General features: G+C 46.7%; 1 protein-coding gene across 1 annotated transcript in view; it reads left to right on the top strand.

The window, feature by feature from the left end:
* Nucleotides 1-595: 595 nt before the first annotated feature.
* Nucleotides 596-16,675, top strand: part of SLC35F1 (solute carrier family 35 member F1) — a 206,265-nt gene continuing 190,185 nt past the window's right edge. Inside the window, exon 1 of the mRNA XM_079970808.1 lies at nt 596-1,365. Within this exon, the coding sequence (XP_079826934.1) occupies nt 1,202-1,365 (164 nt within the window). The 5' untranslated portion in view covers nt 596-1,201. The remainder of the gene's footprint in view (nt 1,366-16,675) is intronic.

Raw genomic sequence — 16,675 nt, 5'->3', positions numbered from 1 at the left:
AAAAGGTGCGGGAACGCACTTCAGAAGACCCACCCCAAATATGATATCTTTGGGCTGGGGGAGGGTCTCCTCACGAACCAGAGACAGCATCCTGGCCAGAACAGCTTTACTTTAAAACCTTCTGGGCTTGATGAGGCATGTGACCCTCACCTGCCCTGAGCCTCCAGCTGAGGAGAATCAGGCACTTCCTCTTCAAGCTTGCCAGCCCCACCTGGGCTGTGGTTCTTTGTCTTCCCTCAGAACTGACAGCTGTAAATTCTGCAATCCTGAGATCAGGATTATTATTTTTTGCCACTTGAGGCCAGACAGAAAGTGCCACCTTGCTCTGCCACGCCACCTTTTCAGAATCAAGTATGTGAGGTGCTGCAGCAAGACATGAGCTTTCACCTGATTTTTGGCGCCAGATCTGTGGGGTCTGCTCAGCCCGAGTTGCCAGCGAGCTTCCGGTGCTTGCCGCTGTCCAAGGCCGGGTGGTTCTGAAGCTAATCAGGCGTCTGAAGGGAAACACCTGGAAGATGGAGAAACTACAAGTCCCGGCAGACAATTGAGAAAGAGAGAGAAGCAGACACGGGGGAGGGGTCGGTGGGCGGATGGACGGCCGGCCTAGGAGAGGCTTGCCAGCACGTGCTCCCTCTGGTGGGCGCGATTCGAGGAGGGGAGGGGGGCGTGGGGCTGCTTCGCTTCTTCCCTCGCTCGTTCTCTTTCTCCCTCTCTCCTCCTGGCTGCTGCACTTCTGCGTTGCTCAGCGCGCGCGCGCGCACAGGCAGCCCCCTCGGCCGGACTGGGCGGCCAGCTCGCGGCAGGCGCTGCACCTGACCGCAGCGCTGTGAGGAGAGCAGGCAGAGGCGCCGGACGGGGCTGAGGGGAGACAAAAGAAGAGGAGCCGCGAAGCCACCCACACGAGGAGCCGCTTCTCCGGGCTGCCTCAGACGGACGCCCCGCCACCCCCCGCTGCTGGCAGACACTTGCTGCTGCCGCCTGCGAAGGAGGAGTCGGAGTCGGCCCCTCGCTTCATGGCTGAGCAGCACTGAGGCGGCGGCGGCGGCGGCTGGAGCTGGAGCCCCGAGGAGCAGCGCTCAAGCCCGGCGCGCAGCCTCTCCCGCGGCTGCTGCTCCTGGATCTCCCGCGGGATTCTCGCCTGGGCGGCCGGGCGGCGCACGATGCGCCCTGCTGCTCGCTTCTGAGCGCCAGCCCCGCCGCGATGATCTCTCCGGAGCAGCAGCAGCAGCAGCCCAACCATGTCGTGGCCACCATCGAGAACCTGCCGCCCGAGGGCAGCGGCGGCGGCGGCAGCAGCGGCAGAAGCAGCATCTCCGCCCCCTCGGCTTCCAGCGTGCGCCAGAGGATCCGGAAGGTGTTTAACAGGTGAGCTGCTGCTGCTGCTGCCCACGCCCTTCGCGGCCTCTCGCTCGCCGCCCACCCCTCCTCCAGTCGCCTTGCGGGGAGAGCGCAGAGCCAGGCTGCAGGAGCGGGATCTCCTGCGGGAGAGAAAAGGCAAACGCCAACACCCGCCGGCTTAAGAGCCCTTCTTCCGGTCCATTGCTGGAGAGCCAGGCGGAACGAAAGAAGGGCGCTCTGCACATGCTCAGCCGGGCTCTTTTTTCTTTTTTTCTTTAAGTCGAAGGCGGATCTCTCTGACCTGAGCGGTCCAGCCACGGTTCTTAAGTCCTGGCTCCGAGTTGCACCCAGAGCCCCAACAGACGATCCTCATAGGGATCGCTCTAGAAAAGTCTTGCTCGGTTGCCTAGAGTTTCTGTGGGTATAAAGAAAGGGCCATCCATTTTGTTCGATTGGGTGGTTTTGAATGCAGGGGCATCCCGCTCCCATATATGGAGCAGTGGCTAGTGCCATGGGAGACTTCTCAAAGCCTCCCTAGGGCTAATGGAGATTGGGGGGCAAAATGGATGCTTTGCATTTGTAGAGGCGGCAGCAGGTGGTACACTAACATGGTGGGTAGAGGATGCGTTGCCCCAAAACGAGAGAGAACTGCAGCCTGTGTGAGAGATGCAAAATGCTGACCTGTTCTCCTTTGGCATTTCTCACCCACACGCTTAAGCTGAGTTAAGGGAGGGAAGAGGTGTAAAAGCCATCTTTTGAAAACTAAACTGCTGCTGCCCCCTCCCTTGCCCTCAGTGACTGCCTGCTTCTCTCATTCAAGCGAGCACATTCATTCCATAAAGTGCCGGAACGGAGGGGATGGCGCGGCCCCAATCCAGGAGACAGGGCAGCAAACCACAGAGTTGGAGTTGATGCTCAAGTAGAGCAACCCCTGAGTAGTGAGAGGAGGAGGAGAGCAGTGATGGAGGCAAAGGCTGCCCTTTCACAAAAGGACCAAAGTGTCTTAATTCTGCCACGAAGTTTGGTTGGGGGAGGATGGTGTTTCGGTACCCCTGTCATGGTGCAGTTAACTCTCTAAGAAAGGCCATTTTAAACAATGCTTTGTATAGACCCAGGACTCTCTCCATCTGCTCTCGCTCTGCGGATCTGGAAGAGGCTGGTTTTTGTTTGCACCTTTTTCTATGGAATTCACCAGCAAGGAGAAACCATTTATACTATGCGGTTTCAAATCTTAATAGTGAAATGTTCATACCCAGTGTGGATTCCTTGAATGATGGGCATGAAGTAGGGAGGATTTAGAAATGCCGTTGAGATTAGTCTATTCTTTATTCGCATGAGGAGGTATTGTGTGTGTGTGTTTGCATTTGCAATATTCCCAAACAAACAAAGCCTAAAGTCTCCTGGGATTTTCAGTGGGTTTGGATTAGCACAAGCTTGCCTGCTGGTGATGATAGGGAAAGTTCCCATTGTAAAGATGATACGGCTTCTTCACACAAGGGCTGGGGAATGTTGGCGAGGGGAAATCAGGATTGCCTTTACAGGTGGTCTGTATTTATTTTTTAAAAGATTTGAAAAGGATAAATAAGAGTCTGCCAGAAAAGCCTATGACTCAAAATCCATTTATTTCATAACTGTATTCCTATATAAATGGTAAATCCCTAGTTTTATTTTCTCCAGATCTGATTAACTTGTATACTCTGCTAAATGTGTTGGCAAGCCAGGCTCCTGTAGAGTGAGAAATTGACTTCTGTCTGAGTTTCCTCATGAAAGACCCACTGTGCCTCTTGCTATTGTATGGGTCTGCAACCTTGCTGCTCTCATAAAGAGTATGTGCAGGGCCTCTCACCCTTGAAAAACAGAGGGACCCACCTATTAGTGCTCCCAGGCCAGGGTGCAAGTGTGCCTGTTGAGCATTTGAGCCATTTGTGAAGAGAGATGCAAACATGATCAGTGCTTGCTTGCTTACTTTTATAAAAGATAACTGAAGCTGCAACTTAGTGCTGTTTGTCATTTTGGCCCAGGAGTCACCAGCATGGAACCTGTGGCTGCACGTACACCCACACAGACCTTTCTTGGGCTTGAAAGAAGCCATCTGTTGTAGCCAGTAGAACAAGGTTGAGGCATGTGCTTGTTTGCGATCTCCACTTGGTCTCTCCACTTTGCAAATGTTCTCACTGAAACCCCCCCCCACTCCCCCCCTAAAGGTTTGCCTATTGGGAGCATACAGCAGCCTTGTGTGGGATGTCCTCCTTCTCCTCCCCTCTCGTGTGCCAATTCCCTCATCCACTTCATCGTTTATAGTAGCTTTAGTTTGCCTCGCTGCCAGAAATGGGTATGTGATTGTCACTAGGCACAGCTTATCTCCAAACCACATAAAATATTCAGTTTGAAGTGGTTTAAAAAAGAAAAACACTGATTTGAACACAGTATTCAACAAAATTTTACTCTGAGTAAGGTAAAGGTAAAGGACGGTTAAGTCCAGTTGAATTTGACTATGGGGTGCAGCGCTCGTCTCCGCTTTCAGGTTGATGGAACCGGCATTTGTCTGCAGACAGCTTTCTGGGTCATGTGGCCAGCATGACTAAACTGCTGGGGGTGCAACGGGACACCGTGACAGAAGCCAGAGCACACAGAATGCCGTTTACCTTCCCACCACAGCAGTACCTATTTATCTACTTGCACTGGTATGCTTTGTAACTGCTAGGTTGGCAGAGTAAGGCTAATACTCAGAGCAGAGGTTTTCAACCTTTTTGGGTCCACGGCTCCCTTAACCAACTACATTCTTTTTGCAGCACCCTTGTTGCACTCAGGATCCCAGTTATGTCACCCCTTGCCTGCAGCTGCACCAATGCCCCTGGTCTCTGAGATGCCCCCCCTCCCCCAAAGAGAGATGCCTGGAAAGCAACCCCTGGCCTGCCCCAGAGGCACCATTCACCTGGGGAGCTTGTAGCCAGGGCTGCTGCAACAAACAGCTGTGCAAGCCTTTGTGAGGCAGAGACACGAGAGGGCATCAGAGGAAGGAGGGAGGGAAGGAAAGAGGGACAGAGGCCAGTGTTGCCCACGGCACCCCTGACCATCATTCAAGGAACCCCAGGGTGCCACGCCACCGTAGTTGAAAACCACTGACTCAGAGTAAGCCTATTGAAACGAGTGGACCTAACTCAGGCATGCTAATTAATTTCAGTGTGTCTACTCTGAGTAATACTGAGTTGAATGCCACCTAAGATATGGCTGGTGGTTACCATTTGTATGCATGATTTGGCTCTTGTGGCTAATGATGGTAAGCAAGAAGGTGGAAGCAAAAAGGTGTAGAGATAGGAGGATGCAAAGGGTCCCCAGCAGATGAACCTTTTGGAGGGGTGGGCAGAGGTGCTTTTGTATATGTTTTTCTTGGTGATTGCTTGACATATTCCAAATCTCAACCATGGAATTTATTTCAAGACAGATCCCTAATTAAGCACTGCTTGTAGATGAAAGGTGGTGAGATATGGGAGTGCATTTTAATTTTTCAAGCTTTTCTGAATTTGGAGCTGATTATTTTAACCACCAACCCTGATGATGTTTTCTGTAATTCCTAGAGCAATGTCACTGCCAGTCCTCAAGTAATGTCACTGCCTTCATTTTAATGAGTTCTTCTCACTCCAGGAACATCCTGAAAGCCTGTCGGAGATGGAAAACGTTTTTTCACTTAATTGGTCATAGAAACAGATACCATTGAAGCAACTCTAATGTTATGATGTGAAGCAAATAGCAACTCTTGTCTGAAGGTGTTGTGGTGAATTCTGTCCAGGATCTCAGCCCCAAATGGCATTGGATATAGGAAGGGCACTTTCCCTTCTTTTTCTCTGTAGATTTGTTTTTGGGGATCAACTCATGAGTGGTGTTAGGTGCTATGAAATGTCAGGAAGAACAAGAAGCACAAATACCTCCTGCTTCTAGTCCATCATTCCTCTCTTAAGTTTCATAACAGCATATGCTGCTTCCATTTCTGAGAGAGAGAGAGAGAACACTGTTGAGAGACAGTATGAAGTAAAGAATATGTCCAGAGAAATGATCCCTTAACATGGACCCACCTACAATGCAAGTGCACTAATTGGTGAAGATGTGGGGGGGGGGGGAGCGAGTCAGAGGGGACTTCTAGGACAATGATGACTGTTGGCTTTTGAGTGTGTTTGGAGACTTCCCAAGGAGGCATGGACTTTGGCCACAGCAGGTTCAGAGTGCAGTCTGCACTTCAGCATCTATAAATCAGTGCAAAACAAGAAACTGGATGCTCATCTCTTGGCATGTTCTTAACCTTAGTCAGTTCAGTGCAGGACAAGGCAACGAAGTTGAACCTCCATATGCGGTTCTGTTTCAGGGTTCCATCACCCCAGTCCACTCCCCCACCCCCAACATATATCTCCCCTCCAATAGGCATTCAGGACTCAGTGCCCACTGAGCAAGTCAAGTTTGCATTGCACTTTTTTTAGGATTTTAGGTGGGTTGGGTGGACACACCAGTGCTCAGTGCTGGCTATGTTAAAATCTTGGATATCTTCATTGAGTTCTATGGTCCTCTCTTGTCCTAGGATCATTTCTCATTGTGAACCAGAAAATGACCCATCCAAACAATGGGATGGTAGTTCTTTTTATGGGGGGGGTGTATGATTCATTCTCTCTCTCTCTCTCTCTCTCTCTCTCTCCCACCCACCCTACTACTTGTTTGTTTAGCAAAATGTTAGGGTCAGTGCCACTGGGATGCTGGAGACAAAGGCAGAGAAATCATGTCCTCTTTTAATATCTTAAAGCTTGAGTGTGTAGAATCTGCTGCCTTGCTTTCAAACAACTGATGTACCCATTTGTTGGCTCCTAAAGTTCTGTTTCCTTGTTAGAACTATCATTTTTAAATCAAATTTAATAACAAGTAATTTATAAATTTATAAATAAAAGACTCATTCTAAACTCTTCCCTCCTGATGGTGGGGCTTTGAGGAGTGATGGGGTCACCACAGCATCCACTCTCAGGGCTGCTCATGTTGGCCACGGTGGAAGGTGGTGGTGGGGAACAAGTGAACCCACATTGGGGCCAATGCAGTCACATGTTGGCAGTGAGACTGGCTCTAAGCCACTTTAGTCCCTCTCTACCCTCAGAATGCTCCATTTTGGGGCTTTCTGCTGGCTCCTGCTAGTTGGCCTCGTATCTGCCCCATGTTTGGTGGAAAGATGGGAGAGGTCATCAACAATCGCTGGAGACTATCCTAGCCAAGATAGTTGAGCAGAAGGGACACTTCCACTAACTTCAACCCTCTCCTCTCCTCCTCCTTGCACAAGGGAGGGCAGGATGCTCTGTAAACGGGCTTATAGAAGAAAATATACTGTGAGTCTTCTACACATGAAACTTCTCCAAATTCTCCCATAAGTTGTTTTAAATTTGTTAGCTGCTTTTCAAAATGTAGTATTTCTCCAAGGTATTGGAAATATGACTTCAAAACAAGAAGTCATCTGTTTTAGGGTCCTACAATTTTCTAATTGAATCTACCAAAATACAGAAAGCCCACAACTTAACGTGGGGGGGGGGGGTTGTGCTACAGGGATTGCACCTAAAGCCAAAATTGTGCATAGTCAAAACACACTGGGTTCAGTGGCGGGTGGAATTGCCTAAGTTATTTCCTCCAGAATCCTGCCCTCTTTCTGCCCCCTTTTAATTTAATTTTTTAAAAAAATTACCATGCGCGTAAAGTTGAATGAACACAAGTTAAATGTGCATAAGTTATGGGCTTACTCTATGCAGCTTAGTTTAAAAATGTAGAGGAAAACCACTTTGAAGTCAGGCCAAATACAAGATGATGATGATATACGGTAAATAAAATAGTTTGAGAAATATTCTGCCACCCTAAACCAGCAAGTTCATCTGAGTTGCATGATTAAAGAGGCAAATTATGGCATTTCTGCTATTAATTAAAATAAACCTGAAGATCCAATGTATTTGACTTTGCAAGTCTTACAGAATGAATTCTCATAACCTTGAACACTTGAGCTTTCTTGTGCAGAACAAAAGAACTATCCTGTGGGATTTTGTATAAAGAGAAACAAAGAGCTATTTAATTTCTCTTAACATAAGGGCAGTGGAAAAAGTATGAATCCGAAGGTTCTTTTTCACTTCATTACTCCCCCCCCCCCCCGCTTCACCTTTGGGAAGAAAAACAGTGTCATCAAAGGTTATGTTTGTAGTTAAAATATTAATCCATACAGAGTTAATATGACTAAGTGATGGTTCAGTGATTGTGACCTCAGTAGTTGTAGTTGGCAACCATAATGCAAACTGGAACAATGAGACATGACTCCTGGCTTAGCTTTATGTCTGAACAGCGATCATGGTTTGTTTCTCCTTAAACAAACCATGATATGATGCCTGATTAATTGAGTGAAACAAACCACGACTCCCAATTCTGACATAGAGCTAAGCCAGGGATTGTGGTTTGCCATTTCTGCTCATACTAAGTGATAAGCAAAGCAGGAGCCATCTGCATATCAACAATAAACTGTTAACCATGGTTTCCCACAGGGGTGGGAAACCTCAGGCCTGGGTGCCAACTCTGGTCCTCCAGACCTTTCTGTAGGAACTCAGGACTCTCCCTAGGCCACACCTCTCACCAGCTTTGCTTTGTGCCCTCTTTGAGGGCTTTTGATTGCCTGGAATATGTCCTTGATGATGCCTTCTGTATGCCAGGATATATGTGGGCATGGCAATCTCTGTTATCAGGTCTTTATTTAAAGTTTTGGGGTTTACTCAATGTTTAGTGGGGTATATTCCCAGCTGAGCATCTGACTCTTGCTCTAGTTTCCTTCTCAGGGTGAAGGACCAGCATCAAAGAGTCAAGCTGTTCTATGCTTAGCTGTTTTATCATTGCTGCTTCCCTTCCCTTGTTTTTATGCTATTTTTGTGAAAATGTGCTTGTTTTTATTTATTTTGTTCTACCCCACCCAACCCTGGGATTGTTTAGTGGTGGTGAAGGGACAGGCTTAAAATATTCCTAAAGAAATACATATTTGTTCTTCCTGACCTGATGCCCACTAGGCTCCACCCCTGGGGTACCAGGCTTAGTTAGGCTCATACCTTGACTGGCCAAGTACTCTCCTCTGTGCTTTCCAGGCACCATTAGGCCCTGCCCTATCTCACAAGCCTCCACTCCCTGATATGTCAGACATTCCCAGCTACTTTCACCATTGGTGGTAGGATGCCTCTGAATACCAGTTTGTTGGGAAATGCAGGTTGGGAGAATGTGATTGTGCAGGCAATATAAGCTTGCGAGGTTTGCTGAGGCGGATGGCGGTGGCAGGAGCACAGAGGGTTTCTCAGGAGGCAGCCTGGCCTTTGGCCAGTGATCTCCATGCAGCTCTGGAGTTCCCTTGTGACTTTTCTCCCTTTCCTATCATTTCCCAGGCAAGCTCCAAGCAGGAAGTGGCAACAGAGAGCAGCGGTGCACACATGTAGAACCTGACGCCATGACGTCACATTGCACATGCGCTGCTGGGCACCTGCAGGCTGGGACCCAAGTCGGCACCCCTGGAGGGAATAGCTCTCCAAATTTAATGAAGGCGCTATAAGTTGGATGTATTGAAGCTGCCTAGAAAACAATTGGTGATTGAATCAATGATGCAGACATCCTGGCTGTTGTTTTTTAAAGGAACAAGGAGAAGCAAATGCTGAACTATAGTGTCTGCTTCCAGGGAGCAGCTCCCTTCTCTTCCTAGGATTAGTTGTGATGGTGAATTGGAATCTCCAAATTCATAAGGAGTATTCCTCTGAATATCAGTTGTTGGGGGAATGGCAGGAAAGTATCACAGAATCATAGAACTGTAGAGCTGGAAGGGACCATGAGGGTCCTCTAGTCCAATGCCCTGTAATGCTTTTTGCCCAAGGTGGGGCCCAGCACCCTGAGATTGAGTCTCATGCTCTACCAACTGAGCCAGCCAGCCTCTGCAATTGTTTTCTGGGCAGCAAGTTCATGCAGTTGTCTTCTTGCCACTGTGGGGAACAGGATGCCAGAGAAGGTCATAAGATGAGCCTGCTCTCACAGCAGCCCAACAGATGCCTGTGAGAAGCATGTAAACTGGACGTGAGCACAGCAGCCCTCTGCCCACCTGCAATTCCAGGCAACTGGTATTTAGAGCCATGGTGCTCCATGGTGCTGGAGATAGAACATGGCTGTTGTTGTTTCCAATTGGATGCTCCCCAGATGTTGGACTCCAACTCCCAAGCCAGTGATTATAAATGATGTGGGTTGCAGTTTAAAACATCCTGAGGGCACCAGGTTTGGGGATTATGGATTGACAGGTGTCTTCTTTCAAATGGAAGTCTAGTCACAGGACAGGATGAGATAGGGAAACGGGAGAGTATATTTTCCCACACTTGTTGGAGTGGGTTGAGGTAACATATTAAAGTGTAGGGAAAAGCAGAAGAATCATTTCAGAGTGGTGCTGATATGAAGGAAGATTCCCGAGTGATCTTTAAAATGCACCTGCAGTTTGGGTCACAGACTTCAATGCATTTAAACTTGGAGGCTTTTTCCTTCCCTCCCTCTTCCTATATACCTGGCATGCACTTAATTTAGCATATTCAGAAATGAACTTTTCTTCCACAGTACAGTAAATTAATAATGCAAAAGCCTATGTAATGAGCTGCATTCTTAACTTGTGAAAAATATCACAAATAGAATTGGGGTGAAAGGAGGAGAGACTTTTTCTCATGAGGCATAAATTGGCAAGTCTCCCCCTGGGAATATATGTATGCCGCTTAACTTGGACATTTGGGAGATCTGTGCTTTCTGGGTACCTGTTGTATGTATAAGATATTACACCCCCCCCCCCTCTTTTGTAACTTGGGCTTTGGGAAAGGGGTTAGCTAGTGCCTCTTGAACTGGGGAGGTTTCCAAAGAGCAGAAGCATAAATGGCTCCATAGACAACTCTGGAGAATGGACAGAGTAGCTCTGATAGAATGGACAGAGCAGCTTTAATGTGCTAATGAGGGGAAGACCAGATGCCAGAAGTGATCAGAGGAGCTCTTTGTGATTCTGTCTCTTTTGAGATGGCTGAAGCCTCTGTCCTTATCACTGCCACTACTGCTCACAGGCAGGGGGGAGACAGTGGTGCTCTTAGAGAGAGGTGTTCGTTTCCTTTAGATCAGCAAGTAACCTTAAAAATCAGCACCCGAATGCTGATTAGGGTAAAATTGCCAGGAGAGATTAGGGGAGGCAAACAGCCTGGATGGGATACTTTTAAAAAATAAAAATAATCTACTCTATTCAGGTTGTGTGTGTTGGATTCTTGCAGCCTCTCAAAAAGTGGCACAGACAATTGCACCTGTCTTTTTTTTGTTTTGGAGAATGTTCTCCTTATTTTTGTGTGTGGCTGCTACTTTGCTTCCAGTATCGTAGCCAATTTGCTGAGGTTCATAAATGGGAGAGGGCTATTGCTTGCATATCCTGCTTGTGGGCTTCCTATAGACATTTGGTCGGTCACACTGAGTACGGAATAATGAACTGGACCTGCCCACTGAGCAATGGCTTCAGAGATTCATCTTGCAGCTATGCGGAGGAGGGCTTTCATGGTGGTGGCACCCACCACATAGAATGATCTCCCTTCTGAAGCATGCACTAATTATATTGTCTTTTTGGCTTAATGCATACTTTTCTTTACTGCATAGGCATTTTCTGGCCATTAACTTTGCTTTCACAGACGGCCAGTTCCTTTGGCTGTTGTGCTATCGTTTTGAGATTTTGTAAAATGTAAAGTGACAGAGCAGTGCATTAAACAAATAAATGCATGGGTCTTCAGTCTGATGCAGCAGGGCAGGTTTTATATTCCTTTGAACCCAATGGCATTATCTGCTGCAAGCCAATTAAACAGCACATATCTGCTTAAAACAAAATTTAGTTAATTCAAAGGCAGCCATCTATTTTAAGTGGTTTATCAGCAATTACCTCTCATCTGGCTTCATATGTGGTAAATAGGGGAAGGGAATTAAAATGGATAGTATTGGAACTCAATTTACTCCTCAGGAAGTGAGAACATGACATCACCTTGATTTAAATGTATATTGTTCTCTCTGTCCTCTGTTGTCTCCCAGGTATGACTTGATTCAGGGACATTCATAGACCTGACATGCTTGAGCAGCCTTTTGAGTGGCATCTTTTCACTTCTGAAATGCCTTTTTTGTTCTTCATCTGATATGGGTGCCACAAGGGCTTTTTTTCAGTCAGAACTCACTGGAACTGAGTTCTGTCACCTCTTCGTTGCGTTCCGACATCCGTGTAGTGTTGTGGCATGGCTCCATGGTGCTTGTGGCTACGCAATAGCATGACAATCTGTGTGGTGCATCGGAGGGCGGCAGCATAAGAGGAGAAGGGCGATCTTTCCTTTAAAAAGCTCAATAACTTTGAGCACTGATTTTTTTAGGAAAAAAAGCCGTGGGTGCCACTATCCTGTTTGACAATGTCTTCCAGAAAGGTCTAGACAGTACTGTTTTTCCTGGAAAAAGAGGTACTGAACTCACCATGAACATCTCCCTTGTTCTCTTATAATGGCAATGGTGCCCACCTGAGAGGTGCTGGAACTGAGTTCTGGCAAGTTCTGGTTGGAAAAAAAGAAGAAGCTCTGGGTCTAGCAGAGGCTTTAATTTTGGAACCTGAAGTCAATTTGTATGTGTGCATGTACCTCCTAACGTTCTTGCTTGTTTACTGCATTTATATCTCACCTCTTCTCTAAGGAGCTCAAGGTGACATACATATTTCTCCCTCTTCTCAATTAATCACAACAACTCTGTGAGGTAGTTTAGGCTGAGAGGCAGTCGCAGGCCCAAAGTCACTCAGTCAGCATTAACCGCCGATTGGGGATTCAAGTGTCCTAGTCTGACACTCTAACCACTACACCACCCTGGCTCTCTGATACCCAGCCAAATACCACTAAGACATGATGACTACCTTGGCACCATTCTTCACATTGTTAGATGTGCCAACACTTCCAGAAGAAGAAGAAGAAGAAGAAGAAGAAGAAGAAGAAATGCAGAGTTCCTTTCATAAATGAAATATTTATCAAAACCTCTGTCATGCACAGGCTTGGTTCACATGTCATGGCAAGCCAAACTGTTGCTTACTAGGTAGGACCATGAAAACATGTTTGGCATATAGAGCAGGGCGGTCCAACTTATCATACCCAGCGGACCACAAGAACCCTTTGACACCATGCTGGTTCTCATATTCCTCAGTAGTAGGTGAGAGAACAGTCAGCGTCACACCTGTCTTAAGGAAGTATTTCTAGTTTTATATCATAGAATCATTGGCATTGATAGAAGACTCTTATGGCTTATAAGTCAGCTCCACGAAGATACCCTTGCCAGAGTGAGACTTACTCCTGCGGGCGACCTCACAAATTCGATACCAATAAATAAGGGAGTGCGCCAAGGATGTATATTGGCTCCCTGTCTATTCAACCTATTTATCAGCGACATGCGAGCACCCCTAGTTAACTCCTCTTTAAGTATACACGCGCCTAGACTAGCGGACTACCGCTGCCCACTCCTTTTATATGCGGACGACGCGGTAATTCTATCTTATACACGTGTTGGACTAATCAGAGCTCTGAAGATCTTTGCCACGTATTGTCAACTCAACCAATTAACCATCAACCATGTTAAATCCAAGATTCTGATTTTCTCCAGAAGCCGGAGATTATACGAATGGAAGCTTGGTGGAGCAAACATAGAGCAAGTTCTAAAATTTCAATACCTAGGAGTTATTTTTCAATACAATTTGGGGTGGAAAGCTCAAATTCAACACCTACTTAACAAGGCCAAAACTCTGTCATATGCGCTCCTCCGATTCTTTTTTTCGGATGGAGCTTTGCACGTTCCCTCGGCCCTAAAGGTGTTCAAGGCAAAAGTGGTTGCCGTGCTTGCTTATGCTGCCCCGCTTTGGGCTGTGATGACAGATCTTGCTCCTCTCGAGACACTGCAAAATCAATTTCTACGTCGGCTCCTAATGCTCCCTCTGTGCGTAAGCAACGCAGCCATGCGACTAGAATTGAAGATTGCATCCTTAGAAACTTGCCTGTGGAAGCAAGTCTTCAATTATTGGTTATCATTGTGGCATAGACTACCAAACCATTACCTTGTCCAATGCTTATGGCGAGATGAATTCTCTAGCCCTTGGACTAGTAGAATTCATGCCAAACTCCTGAGTTATGGAATCTCTCCTTCAGATTCCCTAAAACTAGACCAAATTACTGCTCAAAGACTGATCCGCCAAAGACTGGATGACATCAATCTACAGCGAAATTATATGCTGGGGGGAGGTGTTTGTTCGCCTCAGAACATTGGTATCACATTAACTTACTGCGTTACATCATACCTCTCCTCCCTTTCGACTGTTGCCCAAAGACTGGCCTTCACAAAGCGAGGTTCAACGTTTTTCCCTCCAACGTCCTGAGACATAGATTCTCAAAGGGCCAAGCCCCCGCCATGTGCGAATGTGATAAGGAGACACCAAAGTCGCTCCAGCACATTATGTTCACTTGCCCCCTGTTTAATGTGCCACGGGCAAATTTGTTGGGATCAATCATACAGAAACTAGAGGGCACCCCATCAAAATTCCACCTTGCCCAAATCTTGCAGGATAAGGATACTCATACGACCCTGAAAGTGGCAAGGTTCCTGGTCGCTGTCCTTACCCAAAAGCGACGCCAAGGGGCACTACAAGCTAACTAAGGCGTAGTATGCCATTCTATTCTATAATATTTTATTGTTATAGTGGTGCTTTAGTGGCTGTTTTCCCCACGTGCACAAGTTGTTATTTATGTCTCGTTTTTACCTGTATGGGCCTATGGCCGTAAATAAAATTACTTACTTACTTACATAGAATCATTATGGGCTGGGAGCCAAAGAATGCCAAGCAAGAACAGAAATCTCCTCCACGTGTGCCATCCTGCATCATGCCACATCATGCCCAGCTTTTGGAGGTTTCTGGGTTACAATGAGAAGCGACGGTGATGTAAAAAAACCCCCAAACCCTTTGGATCCTGGCCATGGTGTGTTTATGTTCTTTTACCATGAATGTGCACACATTTTAGTGACACAACCTTAAAGTTTGCTAAAGAGCCTTGGGCAAATCATTATCTAACTGCGTTATTGTACAGGTAGGAACATAAGAAAAGCCTCTTGAATCAGGACAAAGGACCATCTAGTACAGCACTCTGTTCTCACTGTTTCCAATCAGATGTTCACAGGAAGTCCACAAGTAGAACCTGAGCTCAACACTCCCCACCTGTGATTCCCAGCTATTGGTATTCAGAAGCATATTGCCTCCCACAGAGGACAATCCCATGCATACTATTCTGGGTGTATTTGAGTGGGTTCCAGCTATGATAAAATGCATATTGCACAAAATGTATCATATACGGTATATCAGAAAGGCAGGATACCCTGTTTATACACATACCCTTCCACTTCATTATGTGTTGAAATGTTCCTGTTTGGACCTTGACTCTTCAGTGTCAAGCGACGTTAAATCTGCAAGCGAGTTATTCTGAAGGCGTTGGACAGGGCTGCTTAATGGTCAGGTTGAGCTCAACATGAAGCATCGACTTTGGTGAGCGAGTGCCAATAGGCTCACAAGGCATATCAGACTTTAAGGATTTCATTTACAAAATTGCTCTACAATGGCAAGTGGATCGCTTCGGCTCTAATGCTGATAAATAGGCTCATTTGTGTCCAATAACAAGACCCTAATTATTGCCTCCCCAGCACCCAAGTTAATTGCAACCTGTAAGGCAATATTGGCTGGTGACAGAAGGAAAGCATTGCTCAAGCCATTTATATCATTGGTCATTAGACCTCGCAGCCTGGATGTTCATTTGTCAAAGGAGGACATGCCTTCAGCTTATCTGGAAACCTGCGTGGGCATGTGTTCTATTGTGCTGCAGGGATTTTCTTTTCTTTTAATATATATATATTTTCAAAGTTGGAAAAGAAATGTATTACAGTGGTACCTCGCAAGACGAATGCCTCGAAAGACGAAAAACTCACAAAACGAAAGAGTTTTTCGTTTTTTGAGCTGCTTCGCAAGACGGATTTCCCTATGGGCTTGCTTCGCAAGATGAAAACGTCTTGCAAGTTTGTTTCCTTTTTCTTAAAACCGTGCATTCACTTCGAGGAGCAACTTATAGCACGTGGTGTGGTAGCCTTTTTTGAGGTTTTTGAAGACTTTGGTGATTTTTGAAGCTTTTCCAAAGTCCGTGCTTCGCAAGACGAAAAAATTGCAAGATGAAAAAACTCGCGGAACGAATTAGTTTCGTCTTGCGAGGCACCACTGTACTTTTATGAACCTTCAGCAAAACTGACTCTCATGGCCCAGGACATGGCCAAGCATATCGGCACAGCAACTTTTCTCTGAATTTCCAACACAAGAGTTATATTAGATGTCAAAAGTCCTAAGCATACTGTTATGTTTATTCTGTGTTGTGTTACTCCTGCATAACATTTAGGAATGTAATGCAATTTACTCCTCCTCTATGGTTGGTGTGACTTCCTTCACATTCAGTGACATACCGTATTTTTCGCACCATAGGGCGCACCGGACCATAGGGCGCACCCAGTTTTTAGGGGGGGGGGAATCAAGGAAAAAAATATTTTCCCCCCCAGCCCCAAAGAGCAGCGTACAGGCTGCACACAACCTCTCTCTGCCAGAGGGGTTGCGTGCAGCGATGGAAGAAGGCAAGGCAGCGAGCGGGATGGATCCTGCTCGCTGCTTTGGCTTCCCCTTTAGCCGCATGCAGCCTCTCCTTGCCAGGAGACGCTGTGCAGGGCTAAAGAAGCCATAGCCCCTGCAGCCTCTCCCTGCCGGAGGGGTTGTGCGCAGCTATGGCAGAAGCCTGCATTCGCTCCATAGGACGCACACACATTTCCCCTCAATTTTTGGAGGGGAAAAACTGCGTCCAATAGAGCGAAAAATACGGTAAATATCCCAGCTCTTGCCTCTTCCTCTTTGGATAGCACCAAAGGTGCCTCCAAGAAGGCTAGCATTAAAATCAGATAAATACGAGTATGTCAGTATTTTCCTTAAGCTAAGTTGAATCAGAACACATGCAGCTGGGTTTACAAAACCAGATCCATGCAATCCAGTACTGCATATTCTGACAGACAGCCCAATATCAAAAGAAGCTGTCTTTCCCAGCCCAGCTGTCACAGATCCTTTTAAATGGAGATCACAGGGTTTCATCTTGATGCCTTCTGCGTGTTAAGCATGGCTGGTACCCAATGGCAGTAGGTGAAGCTCACTCCACAGCCAATGACAGGCAGAGCC

The sequence above is a fragment of the Podarcis cretensis genome, assembly GCF_951804945.1.
Source record: "Podarcis cretensis genome assembly, chromosome: 3".
Lineage (NCBI taxonomy): Eukaryota > Metazoa > Chordata > Lepidosauria > Squamata > Lacertidae > Podarcis > Podarcis cretensis.
This window is presented reverse-complemented; position numbering and strand designations above follow the sequence as displayed.